At 42.3% G+C, this 14,871-nt stretch overlaps 2 protein-coding genes across 2 annotated transcripts in view; both read left to right on the forward strand.

Annotated features, from left to right (window-relative positions):
* Positions 1 to 10,166, forward strand: part of EXO5 (exonuclease 5) — a 20,626-nt gene extending 10,460 nt beyond the window's left edge. Inside the window, exons 5-7 of the mRNA XM_073565581.1 lie at positions 186 to 290; positions 7,933 to 8,105; positions 9,274 to 10,166. Coding sequence (XP_073421682.1) covers positions 186 to 290; positions 7,933 to 8,105; positions 9,274 to 9,741 — 746 coding nt within the window. The 3' untranslated portion in view covers positions 9,742 to 10,166. The remainder of the gene's footprint in view (positions 1 to 185; positions 291 to 7,932; positions 8,106 to 9,273) is intronic.
* A 2,634-nt stretch (positions 10,167 to 12,800) lies between these two features.
* The window catches only part of LOC141080397 (tapasin-related protein-like), a 36,201-nt gene continuing 34,130 nt past the window's right edge, over positions 12,801 to 14,871 (forward strand). The window contains exon 1 of the mRNA XM_073565580.1: positions 12,801 to 12,992. Within this exon, the coding sequence (XP_073421681.1) occupies positions 12,941 to 12,992 (52 nt within the window). The 5' untranslated portion in view covers positions 12,801 to 12,940. The remainder of the gene's footprint in view (positions 12,993 to 14,871) is intronic.

Raw genomic sequence — 14,871 nt, forward strand, 5'->3', positions numbered from 1 at the left:
AAATTAAATAAAACCAAAATAATTATCTGAACCACTGACATATCTAACTGAATTCGTAATCGCCTTCTGTGTATAGTGCCATGTAATAAAAATTAATCCCTGTCAGTTTGTCACCAATTGGCTTTCATTCTAGCATGTAATACATATCTCATTTTTTCTTCTGTGTTTTTTTTTCCCCTTTTCAGAGCTAGAAGTTCACGATATTGTAACGGTGACTACACAGACTCGTGAAGATTCCTGGGCTATAAAGTGTCTGAATATTTTAGCAATGATACCAGTTTTGCAGTCTGGTGAGTAATGCCGATGCACTTGAAAGTACATGAATAAATAAAGTGATTGCTCTGAAGTGTGTTGAGTCCAAGAATATCTAGTAGTTTTGGTTATCTGTATCGTATGGTATCCAGCAGTTTACATCTGGAGAAAAGAAAAAGAAAAGCACTAGCTTATGTTCACCTTTGAAGACCATCTCAGTGTATGTAACCAACAAATAAAGTAACATTCCTCTGTAACGCTATAGCATGCAAGCAGAAAATATGACATTTGAATGGCATTACTGCTCTAGGAAATATGAAAAATTGAGAATACTTCCAATTCATGTGTTCCTAGCAGCCACGATAAGGCGATTTTTGTTGCTGGGACCTATCCCGTGGGAACTCCTCCTCTCATAGACTAAAAGCTTATATTTATATGGGAAGGTAGGATCCTGCTGTAATTAAAACCGCCAGAGGCTGAGGGGTGGAGTGCTCAGTAAGAAAGTCTGTGTATACAAATATCAAAACTACATCAAAATTTCTCAATCACCTAGCAGTATTACCAAAAAGAAGCATGAATCGGCCAAAAACACTTAAGATATGAAACTTCTTTATAGAGGGCTATAAAACCCTCTTTATTGTAAATTATTAAAAAGACATATATATAAAACCAATATCATAATAAATCAACACGAATGGGAGAAACAAATACAGGAAACAAAGGAGTGGGTACACCTGGGTAGTATAGTGTATAATACACTGTATAATCCAGTAAAATGTAAAAAGTATTATGCCAGAAATAGCATGGTGTCCATATGGAAAGAAAAAAGAAGTGCTAAGTGAAGCGTGAATAAGTCACAGTGACAATCCTGGAAGCAACGCACAAATCTATCTAACAACATATTGACCACACATATGGGACTAATAGTAAAAGTAACGTTACCTACAGTGGATGAAACCATGGTTCGCGATTTGCAATGAAATGCCTCGTCTAGGGGTCACCCCACTTGTTCTTACTTCCCATATGGGCACTTTGTTTTCTATGGCAAAATACTTTTTTGTATTTTACTGATTTCATACAGTGTATTATACACTATACTATCCAGATGCACCCACTCCTTTTGTTTCCTGTAGTGATTTCCTAACAAACAGGCAATCCCCACATGTATTGAGGCTGGCTAGCAGCCGCAAATCATGCAGCTACGAAGACAAACTAAATCTCCGAGCACGCCAAAATACTCACAGGACACCCGGGCATGCTCGGGAAATCTCGAGTAACGAGTATACTCTCTCATCACTAGTGTTGACATATTGTGATATTGGTTATATAGATATCTTTTTAATAATTTACAATAAAGATGGTTTTTCATATCTTTAAGTGTTTTTTCAAATATCAAAAGACTGATCGTCACTTCCAAACAGAAATCAGGTGTGAACAGGTGCTTAAAAAAGAGTAGCAATCTCCATATATAATCCGCAAAATAAAGTAGCAAGAGTCGCATTCTGTAGTGCTCTCGCATGAAAACATGAAATATATCTGATTTCTGTTTGGAAGTGCCTGTCAGTCTATTGATATTTGTATACATAGGCTTTCTGACTGAGCACTCCACCCCTCAGCCTCTGCCGGTTTTAATTACAGCAGAATCTTACCTTCTCATGTACATGTAGGCTCTCAGTCCAAGAGAGAAGTCCCCACAGGATAGGTCCCAGCAACAAGAATCGCCATATTGCAGCTGCCAAGTATACATGAATTGGTCAATTCTCAGTTTTTCATGTTTTCTAGTGCAGTAATGCAATACAAATTTCGTATATTTCATATTTGCATGCTATACCGCTGCAGAGTGCTACTTTATTTGTTGGTTATATATGGAGATGGCTACTCTTAGTAAGCTATCAGGACTCTTCAGACCTACAGATGACTACCCATTCCTGCTACTACATGTGGGGACAAATGACACCGCAAGAAACGACCTGGAAACCATCTGCAGAGACTTTGAAGACTTAGGCAAGAAAGTGAAAGAACTGGGAGCGCAGGTGGTCTTCTCTTCCATCCTCCCAGTGGATGGCCATGGAACAAGGAGGTGGAATAAGATTCTGCAGGTGAACAACTGGCTACGTCGATGGTGCCGTCAGCAACGATTTGGATTTCTGGATCACGGAGTGAATTACTTATACGATGGACTACTTGCTAGAGATGGGGTGCACCTTACGAAGACTGGAAAACATGTATTTGTAAGTCGCCTTGCTACACTTGTAAGGAGAGCTTTAAACTAGAACAACATGGGAAGGGAAGCAAAAGACCAGAAAAAGCCATACACCTGACAAATGCTATTGAGAACTCTGCTATTAGAAGTGGAAAGGAAGAACAAAGACGAAAGAATCTAATTAATAAAAATATTGGAGAAAGAGAAACCTATCACAAACTAAAATGTTTCTATACTAATGCACAAAGCATGGGCAACAAACAAGGAGAATTGGAACTACTAACACAGGAAAAGAAATATGATGTCATTGGAATCACTGAAACTTGGTGGGACAATACACATGATTGGAATACAAGACTAGAAGGATACAACTTATTTGCAAGAAACAGACTTGATAGACGAGGAGGAGGTGTCGCATTGTATGTTAGAAACGCGTATATCTGCACAGAGATTGAAGCTTCAGAGACTGGGAGTTCTGTGGAAACTGTTTGGGTAAGAATACAAGGACAGAACAATGGAAAGGACACCATTGTAGGCATTTACTACAGGCCGCCTGTGCAAGCTGAAGATATGGATGAACTCTTTATGCATCAAATGGCCAAGTTCTCCAAAAAATATGACATAGTTGTCATGGGAGATTTCAACTATCCAGACATTTGTTGGGAATCTCTCTCAGGCAAAACTAACAGGTCAAGGAAATTCTTATCCTCTCTTGCTGACAACTTTATCTTCCAAAAGGTAAAGGAGAAAACAAGGGGAACTGCTACCTTGGATCTAATCCTTATAAACAGGGAGGAAATGGTTGAGGAGGTAAAAGTGGCTGGGACCCTAGGAGGTAGCGACCATGCTATTTTAGAATTTTGGATAACTAGAGGCGGAAGACCTGTGAAGACTCAGACGTCAAGGTTAGATTTCAGAAAGGCAGATTTTAAGGGATTCAGAAAGAGAATTGGAGGGATCCAATGGCTGGATATCCTTAAAGACAAAAATGTCCAGGAAGGATGGGAAATCTTGAAAAATGAAATTCTCAAAGCACAGTTGTTAACAATTCCGAAAAGAGGGAAGAATAGGAAGCATTTAAGGAAACCAGGATGGATGAACACAGAACTTAAGCACATGCTAAAAAGGAAGAAAAAAATGTTTATAAAATGGAAAGAAGGAGGCATATCTAAAGAAGAATATAATGCTGTCTGCAGAACCTGCAGGGCACAAATCAGATTACCTAAAGCTGAAAATGAATTGAGGCTTGCAAGAGATGTCAAAAGCAATAATAAAGGATTTTGGGGATATGTCAAAAGTAAAAGAAAAGTCAAAGATGCTATAGGATTTTTACAGGATGAAAATGATGAAATGGTAAGACAGAATGTTGAGAAGGCTGAACTTTTAAATTCCTATTTTGCATCTGTTTTCTCTCTGAAAGGAAATGTAACATCAACTGTTATTCACTGTCCTATTAAGGGAATAGAAGAATCCAGGATATCTATAAACAGAAAGATAGTGAGGAAACACTTAGCTAACCTAAATGAATTCAAGTCTCCAGGTCCAGATGAATTACACCCCAGAGTACTGAAGGAGATAGCAGAAGAAATTTTTGAACCCCTCTCCATAATCTTTGAAAATTCTTGGAGAACAGGAGAAGTGCCAGAAGACTGGAGAAGAGCAAATGTTCCTATCTTCAAAAAGGGGAAGAAGGTGGACCCAGGCAACTATAGGCCGGTGAGTCTGACTTCTATACCAGGAAAGATCTTTGAACAAATTATTAAACAACATGTATGTCAATACCTGGATAAGAATGAAGTGATTAAACAGAGTCAGCATGGGTTTGTAACTAATAAGTCATGTCAGACTAATTTAATTTCCTTCTATGACGGTATTACTGATTGGGTGGATCAAGGAAATGCTGTAGATATAGTATATCTTGACTTCAGCAAAGCATTTGACAAAGTCTCTCATACAATCCTTATTGAACAAATGACTAAGTATGGAAAGGACAAGGCAACTGTTAGGTGGATTCATAACTGGCTTAGTGATCGGACCCAAAGAGTGGTCGTAAATGGCTGCACATCCAGTTGGAAGAATGTCTCAAGTGGGGTACCACAGGGCTCTGTCCTGGGCCCTGTATTGTTCAACATCTTTATCAACGATTTAGATGAAGGAATTGAGGGTAAACTGATTAAATTTGCTGATGACACAAAGCTAGGAGGGATAGCTAATACTAGAGAAGAGAGAGAGAGGATTCAAAAAGATTTAAATAAACTGGAGAAGTGGGCAGCAACTAACAATGGTTTTTAACAGGGAGAAATGGAAAGTACTACATCTGGGCAATAAAAATGAAAAAAGCATATATAGAATGAGAGGAATAGGGCTAAGTGACAGCACATGTGAAAAAGACTTGGGTATACTAATAGATCACAGACTGAATATGAGTCAACAGTGTGATGCAGCAGCAAAAAAGGCAAATGCAATTCTAGGATGTATTAACAGAAGCATACAGTCTAGATCACGTGAAGTAATTATTTCCCTCTACTCCTCTTTGGTCAGACCTCATCTGGAATATTGTGTCCAGTTTTGGGCACCACATTTTAAAAAAGACATCAACAAACTGGAGCAAGTTCAGAAAAGAGCGACCAGAATGGTGACCGGTCTGCAAACCCTGTCTTATGAGGAAAGGTTGCAGGATTTGGGAATGTTTAGTTTGCAAAAGAGAAGACTGAGAGGAGACTTAATAGCTGTCTACAAATATCTAAAGGGCTGTCACATTATAGAAGGATCAACTTTATTCTCATTTGCACAAGGAAAGACTAGAAGCAATGGGATGAAGCTGAATGGGAGGAGACACAGATTAGATATTAGAAAAAACTTTTTGACAGCGTGATCAATGAGTGGAACAGGCTGCCACGAGAAGTGGTGAGTTCTCCTTCAATGAAAGTCTTCAAACAGAGGCTGGACAGACATCTAACTGGGATGATTTAGCGAATCCTGCTTTGAGCAGGGGGTTGGACCAGATGGCCCAGGAGGTCCCTTCCAACTCTACGATTCTATGATTCTATGATTCTCCTGTACACACCTGATTTCTGTTTGGAAGTGAAGGTCAGTCTTTTGGTATTCATCTCAGTGTATGTTCACACCTACGTAATGTTTTCTCTGTAACCTACTTTGCTTCTGATTACAGTTCATAGCATCCAATTATTTTGAAGAACAGAGGACACCGTAACAAATATAAAACGGCAATACTGAGACGCAGGAGCAGTTTTAGAAAATTGGTTATTTATAAGTTATTTTGTTTTGGTCCATCAGTTTTTGTTTTAAGTCTACACTGTTACCTCTGTTTGCATATGGAGATAAGAAAGACTTTGAAAGTGCACACAGGTCAGGAATTTGCGAGCCACGATAAAGGGTACTTGCACAGTTGAGTAAAATTTCTGCACCATTTCTGCATCTCTTTACAGGAAAAACACAGCTCTGAAAAAATCTCCGTTTTACTGCGTTTTGCCCTTCACTTTTGATTGATTGGAGTGATGTCACTAATGAAAAACGCAGGGCAAAAATGCCCTGAGAATTGACATGCTGCAGATTATGTTCTGTACCAAATCTGCAAATCAAAAAATACTCGACGTGTGCATGACACGTCAAGGTTCTTATTCACTTTGCTGGCATCAGGTTTTGCTTTAGCTTTTTTCACAAATCAGCGCAGAAAAAAAGTGACAAAACGCATCAAATCTGCAGTGTGTGCACACAGCCTAAGGGTCTGTTCACACCAAAAGATACACCAGCGATCCCGACAACGATACGACCTTGTCAGGGTCGCTGGTGCATCGCTACATGATCACTGGTGAGCTGTCAAACAGGCAGCTCTCCTCAGCGATCAGGACCAGCAAGGACGCTGGTATCCAAGGTAAATATCGGGTAACTAAGTGCGCGCGTCACTTAGTTACCTGCTGTGCACCTTGGACACCAGCGTGCTGGCGCTGGGAGCTGGTATTCAAGGTAAATATCGGGTAATTAAGCACGCGCGGCACTTAGTTACCCGCTGTTTACCTTGGATACCAGCTCCCAGCGCAAGCACGCTGGTATCCAAGGTGCACAGCGGGTAACTAAGCGCCGCACGTGCTTAATTACCCGATATTTACCTTGGATACCAGCTCCCAGCGTCTGCTTACAGCGCTGCGAGCTGGCTGATCGTTGGTCTCCCGCTGCCACACGCAGCGATGCGCGCTGGCCAGCGGGAGACCAGCGATCAAAAAATCGCCCAGGACGTTCCTGCACGATCAGCGATACCCGGCGGGGGGGGGGGGGGGGGGCAGTCGCTGATGCGTGCCACACACAGCGAGATTGCTTATGCGTCACAAAATCAGCGATCTCGCTAGCAATCTCGCTGTGTGTGACGGGGCCTTAAGAGAACTGCTCTGGAAGCTGCTGGTGCTGGGGAAATTTGATTCTACAGGACTGATAGGAGCCTTATCAGGAACTGAGAAGGAGGAGGAGGGAGGTCAGCAACTACCTGCCGTGTAGATATCAATGGACAAGATAGCTGACTGGGATGTTAGGAGTTAACTTATCTCTTGGAATGTAACTTAATAAGCAGGAGCCATTACTTTCCTCTGTGCTGATTGTCAGTGCTCTTTTAGCCAGAGCGAGCGCTGCCTGTAAAGAATCCACCAGCCTGCATGCACACAGCGTAACAGCAGGAGCCATGGTGCCAGCTCAGAGACCTCTCTCCTCTCTGCAGCTGCTCGCTCCTCTGATAGAGGCTTCAGAGAGAGGAGGAAATGGTGGAGGATTGTAGCAGGGAAGAGAGGTCCTGAGCGTGCCCCTGTTACTGCATTGTGTGCACCCACTGTGTGGCCATGGGAGCACTGACAATCAATACAAAGAGAAGCGATGGTTCAGGCTAATTGAGACGTGGAACGATGCACCAAATCTCGAGGCCACAGCCATGGTGCTCTGTGCACCCTAATTTGCTTATGACACAACACTTTTTTGGCAAAACAAAGCCAGTAGTTACTATAATAGAGATATGGGGTTTTATAGGGGATGAGTCCATTATATGAGTATGGGTTTTTTTAGATAGTGATATCGGCGTAATAAAAACCCTTAAATGTGTCTTAAATGTGTTATCTGGGACTTTTATACTTTATTTAGCTTCTACCATGCGACTATAAAGTCATCGACTGCTCCTGGCAGCGATTCCCCTGCTTCCTGTGATGTCAGGTCAACAGACCAGCTACTTCTCTTCTGCTCTGCTCTGTCGACGGCCATCTGACACTCGTAGCTCCCAGATGGCTTTTCACACTAAGTTTTGTCTGAAACACTGCAGCATTTCAGAGCCAGACATGTATGGCTTCAATACCGCAGCCATTGCCTGATTCTTGATGATTGTAGTTTGAACTATTAATTCATCTAAATTGGGGAGCAGCAGAAGACCCACTTTAATGTGAATCTTTTCTCTTTCTCTGTTACCTCTTTCCCTCCGACAGGTGGCCGAGTTCGGGAATTTCCAGTTTTTAGAGAGCTTGATGGTATATTCTTGGTGGGGGTGATTGATGAACTGGGATACTCTTCCAAAGGTGAGCTAGAACTTAGAGAGCTAAAAACCCGAGTTACCCCAACACTTCCATCATCTGCTCAGAAGAGAAGTCACGAGATCCAGGTAACGTCACTGTCTACACTTAATATTATCAACTGTTCCTATTGATGTGTTTCTTCTCAATAGCCAGAATGTAGAAAGACCGGGGCCTGTTGTCCTAACCTATTTTCTTTACAGAGAAATTACGTTTTTACTTCTACTTTGTTGTGACTAAAGTATTGATGGCTCGTCTGTCATCAGAATGAATAGAGCTGAACAACAAAACCAGGCACAGCCGCTCGTACAGAGGAGCCATATTGGTTGCACACACTGATAGGACATTTTGTGGGAATACAATAAGTCCGAAGATCAGGCTTTGAATCCCATTTATCAGCCAGAACCTAAAGTAGCTGTTTTCAATATTCTCTTCTTTGGACATTAATGCATATATGACCTCATCATGTGTGGGTGTGTATATCTTTTTGGAATGGCACAACTCTATCCTTAAGGTGACTGAGCTTTCACTCCACAACATTCATGCATTCAGACACTTTTTTTTACTTCATGCCAACTTGGACAGTCAGGATGGATATAACTGTGTTGCCATAACTGTGTGGTCATCAGTGTATGTTCCGAAAGACCTTGTGGCAGATCTACATGAAGTGTTTGTCAGCCTTGTATTGTCTGAGATTAGTGGGCTGCCTTCTCTATCTTCCGATATCTGGACCAGTTGCCTGTCCACACTCTCCCTATCCTCCATCTCCGGAACTACTGCATTTCTAGAAGAGGGAATATCCTTAGCTGGTGGCCTGGCATATTTCTGTAACATAGCAGGTACCTCACTCGAGCGGCATGGACCACTGATGCAGGAGTGACAGCACCATCTTGGACATCCTGGTCATCTCCTAAACTACTTTTGCTCTTCTGAGTCATCATTTAGCTGACTCGGAGCTTAGGTCTCGAGATTCCACAACTGGCCAAGGTACTTTTCAGTCATTTTTTGACAGGAGGGTGGCACTAGGTCAGAAGTTTATACAGGATATCAGCACTATCTTTGTGCACACATCATTTCCCATCTATTGCCAGGTCCCACCCAAGCCAAAAGCAGCTCTCATCTCAAGCTGTTTACATCACTCAACACCGACTGATTGCAATTATACTTTCTTTTGCATCCAGTATGACTATAGGGTAAAGGGTTAATACCGTTTTGTGTATGATGTTACAGTAACAAACATAACAATGTGTCTTCTAGGTCTCTCTTTACAAGCTGCTTTTCGATGGCATGGTAAGCGGAGTTCTCCAGCCTGATGTTTTCATGCAGCATTTAAAGCTGAGACCAGAACAAGACTTAGGGCCTCAAGTGAAGGAGCACGCGATTAAGTCTGGGCTTACTGTGTCTACCTGCAGAGATGTGTTGGAGCTGACTTGTCTGAATCTCGCATATAGTGACTTGCCTATGATTGACAGTCTGAAGCTTGAATACTGTTTTCAAGGAGATGGCTCCCTGCTTGGATCTGATGAATTGACTTTTGAAAAGGAGAAAATTTTGAACCAAGTGACATTTTACTTTTCCTATTGGAAAGGGCTCCGAGAGGTCCAGGGAATAGACATAGAAGATGCCTGGAAATGCAGAAGGTGTGAATATTCAAGCATCTGTGAATGGAGAGCACAGAAAATCAAAGGTTTTCCTTTCCGGAATCTGAACAAGAGATTTAAATGATGACCATAAAATTCTCCAATTTACCACAGCATCATGAATTGTTTGATACTGATTATACAGCTATATTATTGTATATGATCAGGTTATCAGATAGGTGATCGCTTTCTGATTGGTGGGGATCCGATTGCTCATAACGTCAAAAATTCCAAGAATGGGGCTCTGAAATTAATTGGGACTGCCGATGACAGCGGAGCACAGTGCTGGGCTGTTTTCTGGCCATTGAGTAGAGCAGTTGTGTGCATGCATGGCCCCTACTTCATTTAGACCACGCATTTCAGAGCTGTCGCAACCCAACCGACTAGAAAATGTCAGCACTCTGTTTTCTCTGGCAGTCCCATAGAGAAGGTGGTAACTTTGTGTATAATGTTGGAATAATCTTTTAATCAACCACAAAAGAACAAAAATGAGTATACCATGCCAGTAAAATCAATATATACTTTATATCATAATCCAATAGTAAAAGATAGTATGCGAAAACATAGTATCAAGGCTACTACAAAAGATTTCCATAGGAGCAAACAACGACAAAAGCCTGACCTACTGAATATGCTAATTGGTGCCCATTGTAATAAACAACACAATCAGTATAGACCAAATATTAGTGTTGCATTGCAAAAAGCTGTGGTCATACTGTCTAATAGTGGATGCTGAGTCCAAGAGACAAACGCCTGTATATGGCACTTACATGTGAATGTGGTTGGCTAATGCGGTCCTCCATATTCAGTACGTCAGGCTTTTGTCGTTGTTTGCTCCTATGGAAATCTTTTGTAGTAGCCTTGATACTATGTTTTTGCATACTATCTTTTACTATTGGATTATGAAATAAAATTTATATTGATTTTACTGGCATGGTATACTCATTTTTGTTCTTTTGTGGTTGATTATACTCATGAGTTGTGCTATTTTCATTTTATGGGTTTTTGTGCTCTAATAATCTTTTAATGTTGCGAAATTCCCTCCTGTATTGTATGCTACAATTTTGTTTTGTATGAGGCATCAGTATTTTGTATCCATTTTTTTGTATTACAAACTTTTTATGAATTTCTGTACTACTTCTGATTTGGCATCTTACAAAGTTTTGGGCGTATTGTAATAAATCTGATAAAGCTATGCTGTATCTCTGTGATGGATAATTAATTACGGATCCGCCACTATTAATTAATGAATCTGTGTAGGGTTATATACCAAAACCTATCCCTTTCCCTCATCTGGATGTACAGTACCAGTCCAAAGTTTGGACACACCTTTTCTTGCAATGGTATTTCTTGTTCTTATTGGATTGTGGACATTGTAGAGTCAGGATGAAGGCAGCAAGACCACAAAGGCACAGATATTTAAACAAGGAGTAAAGAAAGACCTGTAATACAGACCAGAATATCTCATAATCCTTAGATTTCTCAAGTACAGTGATTTGTGAAAGTATTTATCCTCTACTTGGCTTTTTACCTACTTTGTTACATTGCATCCAGAGGGGAGAGTTACCTGTGTAGGACTGCAAGGATCAGGATGTCGTCACGAACAGGAGGCAGATCAAGAGTTAACAAATTTATTAACAGAGTTAAACTCCACGCAGGGAGAAAGGGTGTATGCGAGGTCAGGAAAAGAGCAATACGATGACTGAAGGGATCTGTGGGGAGAACAGGGATAAGGCAAATGTTCAAAAGAGAGAAAACTTATCAGCCTGTCGGTTTCTTGATTGCAGCGTCTCGGTGTCCAATGGTGGCACCGACACCAGCGGCACGTCATGTCCCGGGGTTGTCCTGAGTAGACGAAGGTCCGGTTCTCGATGCAAGTGGGAATCGCTGTTGTCCTAGTTGGGCTTCTCTTCCCATGGTTTCCTTGTACAGGGCTCAGTTCAATGGGAGATACCGCCAGAGCGTGGCTCTGCTCCACGGTGTATGCGGGTGAGGAGTCAGGCAGTTTGGGCCTAGTCACCTGTTCCCGGCGGGACCGCACGCACGCAGCAGTCACTGTTCCAGAGCGTGAGTCACCTCCGAGGTTAGGCGTCAACGGGGATTTAGCAGGCTGATGAACGCGGAGGTAGGCCTGCACTCATGCGATGCTTCGCTGCCAGGGCCTGCACCTCAACCTGCTGCAAGTTCAGTCTTCCCGCCTGGTCTCCTGTCTCTTTCCCGCTCACAGCCCTTTTTATCTCATACCCGCCCCTACTGTCCAGTGCAAAGGTCGGTCCAAGTCTGAAAGCTCTCCCCCATGCAACACTGGTGACAGTCCTGACAGTTCCGGAGCCGGTGCAGGAGTGGTACCCCAGGTCCGTTTCATCTTCTTACACCTGCTCTTGCGGATTTACAGTCTATGAAGGTAAACGCTATGTCTGGCGTCAAACCAACACAGCTCAGCACCCCTAAAACACCACAGTGTGTTTCTGCAGCAGGGACAGGGAAAATAGGGATGAGGGGAAGATGGATGATGCCAAATACAGAGATATTCTTGAGCAAAACCTGTTTCAGCATGACACTGACTAGAGACTGGGATGGAGGTTCACCTTCCAACAAGACAATGACTCAAAGTATACTGCTAAAGCAACACTCGAGTGGTTTAAGGGGAAACGTGTAAATGTTTTGGAGTGGCCTAGTCAAAGCCCAGACCTTGATCCGATCGAGTCTGTGGTCAGACTTGAAGGTTGCTGTTCACCAGAGGAAAGCATCCAACTTGAAGGAGCTGGAGCAGTTTTGCCTTGAAGAATGGGCAAAAATCCCAATGGCAAGATATGCAAAGCTCATAGAGACTTATCCAAAGTGACTTGCAGCCGTAATAGCCGTAAAAGGAAGCTCTACAAAGTACTGACTTTAGGGGGGGTGGATAGTTCTGCACACTGAAGTTTACTTACGCTGCCTGCTTATTCAGTTTAATGGGTAAGGGAAGTTTGGAATTTTGGTAAGAATCGGCACACACACAGCAAAAATCATTGAAAATCGGAACCATCACGCTGAAATAAAATGCTGTTTTTTTTCTCATACAGACAAAGCTCCCTGAAGTCTGCAGATCTGATAATAATCTGATAATATCTACTATATTTCACCAGCGTCTCCATAGATGGCTATACCCATCATCCGCTCTGCTGCTCAGGAGACCAGGCAGCTCATTTCTCCTTGTACACTCCCATCTATGCTGAGAAACGAAAGTAAAAGTAGTTTCCAGGGGAGGAAATGGAAATAATGCAGTGAGAAGAAGTGATAGAATGGAGTCCTGCTGCCTGCGCTCCCTTATGCTGTGTGTGCTGCTAATAGGCGGTAAGGATTTGTGTTTTCACTGCATCTAGTGACGCTCGTGTACTCGGCACAAGTTGTATGGAGCTTCTCATCTGCCCTGTTAGGCCATGTGCACACATTGAGCTTTTGGTCAGTATTTTACCCCAATATTTGTAAGCCAAAACCAGGAGTGGAACAATCAGAGGAAAAGCATAATAGAAACATTTGCAGCCCTTCTGCATTTATCACCCACTCCTGGTTTTGGCTTAAAAATACTGGGGTAAAAAAACTCACCAAATACTCAATGTGTGCATGAGCCCTTACTTATAGACTCTTTGTAACATTGTAAGGGGGACTGGGAATTTTTCCTGGTTATCTGAATATCTGAACTGAGAGCTTGTGGTCTGAATTCCTGTAATTGTCCTTCCTGTGTTCTGTAGTAAAAGCCCCATTTACTATCTGTTATTATTATGCATTTATATAGCGCCATTTACTCCATGGCGCTTTACATGTGAAAAGGGGAAATGTATATGTAATCTATAAGGTTATGCGTCTACGATCAGGAACAGCTGCGGGTCTGATGCGTATTTATGCAGCATCAAACCCACATTGGCCTGCTGTGACAGCATAGTGGATGGAGTTTCAAGAGATCCCAAGTCCATTATGCGTCCACAGATGCCCGCGGATCACCCGCGGAGACAGAAATGCGGCGGCATCTTTCCAGACCGCCGCATGTCAATTTCTCTGGTGGAGACTTTAGTCTCTGCAAGAGAAATTACATCAATAGATTGTATTGAACTTGGTGAATCCGCACGGTTCAGTGGGCACATGTGGATTCATCTGCGTTCAATAGACGGCATCACTATGCGAACATACTCTGTGTACAAAGTGCTGCTACTTCCAGATCATGGGCACCTGGACTAATATTGCTGTTAACCGGTGCCGACCTTCTGTCCTGGCACAAGGATTGAATTGTTTTAGCCACCATCTCTGTGGGTTCGGAAAGTATTCAGACCCCTTTAAATTTTTCACTCTTTGTTTCATTGCAGTCATTTGGTAAACTCAAAAAAGTTCATATTTTTCTCATTAATGTACACTCTGCACGCTATCTCAACTGAAAAAAAACAAATGTAGAAATTTTTGCAAATTTATTAAAAAAGAAAAGCTGAAATATCACATTGTCATAAGTGTTCAGACCCTTTACTCAGTATTGAGTAGAAGCTCCATTTTGTGCTAGTACAGCCATGAGTCTTCTTGGGAATGATGCAACAAGTTTTTCACACCTGGATTAGGGGATCCTCTGCGATTCTTCCTTGCAGATCCTCTCCAGTTCAGCCAGGTTGGATGGTGAACGGTGGTGGACAGCCATTTTCAGGTTTCTCCGTAGATGCTCAATTGGGTTTAGGTCAGGGCTCTGGCTGGGCCAGTCAAGAATGGTCACAGAGTTGTTCTGAAGCCACTCCTTTGTTATTTTAGCTGTGTGCTTAGGGTCATTGTCTTGTTGGAAGGTGAACCTTCGGCCAAGTCTGAGGTCCAGAGCACTCTGGAAGAGGTTTTCATCAAGGATATCTCTGTACTTGGCCACATTCATGTTTCCTTCAATTGCAACCAGTCATCCTGTCCCTACAGCTGAAAAACACCCCTATAGCATGATGCTGCCACCACCATGTTTCACTCTTGGGATTGTATTGAGCAGGTGATGAGCAGTGCCTCGTTTTCCCCACACATACAGCTTAGAATTATCACCAAAAAGTTCTATCTTCGTCTCATCAGACCAGAGAATCTTATTTCTCATAGTCTGGGAGTCCGTCATGTGTTTTTTAGCAAACTCAATGCGAGCTTTCATATGTGTGGCACTGAGAAGAGGCCCAACTGGTGGAGGGCTGCAGTGACAGTTGACTTTGTGGAACTTTCTCTCATC

The sequence above is a fragment of the Dendrobates tinctorius genome, unplaced genomic scaffold (assembly GCF_039654945.1).
Source record: "Dendrobates tinctorius isolate UK_male_01 unplaced genomic scaffold, ASM3965494v1 ptg000016l, whole genome shotgun sequence".
Classification (NCBI taxonomy): Eukaryota; Metazoa; Chordata; class Amphibia; order Anura; family Dendrobatidae; genus Dendrobates; species Dendrobates tinctorius.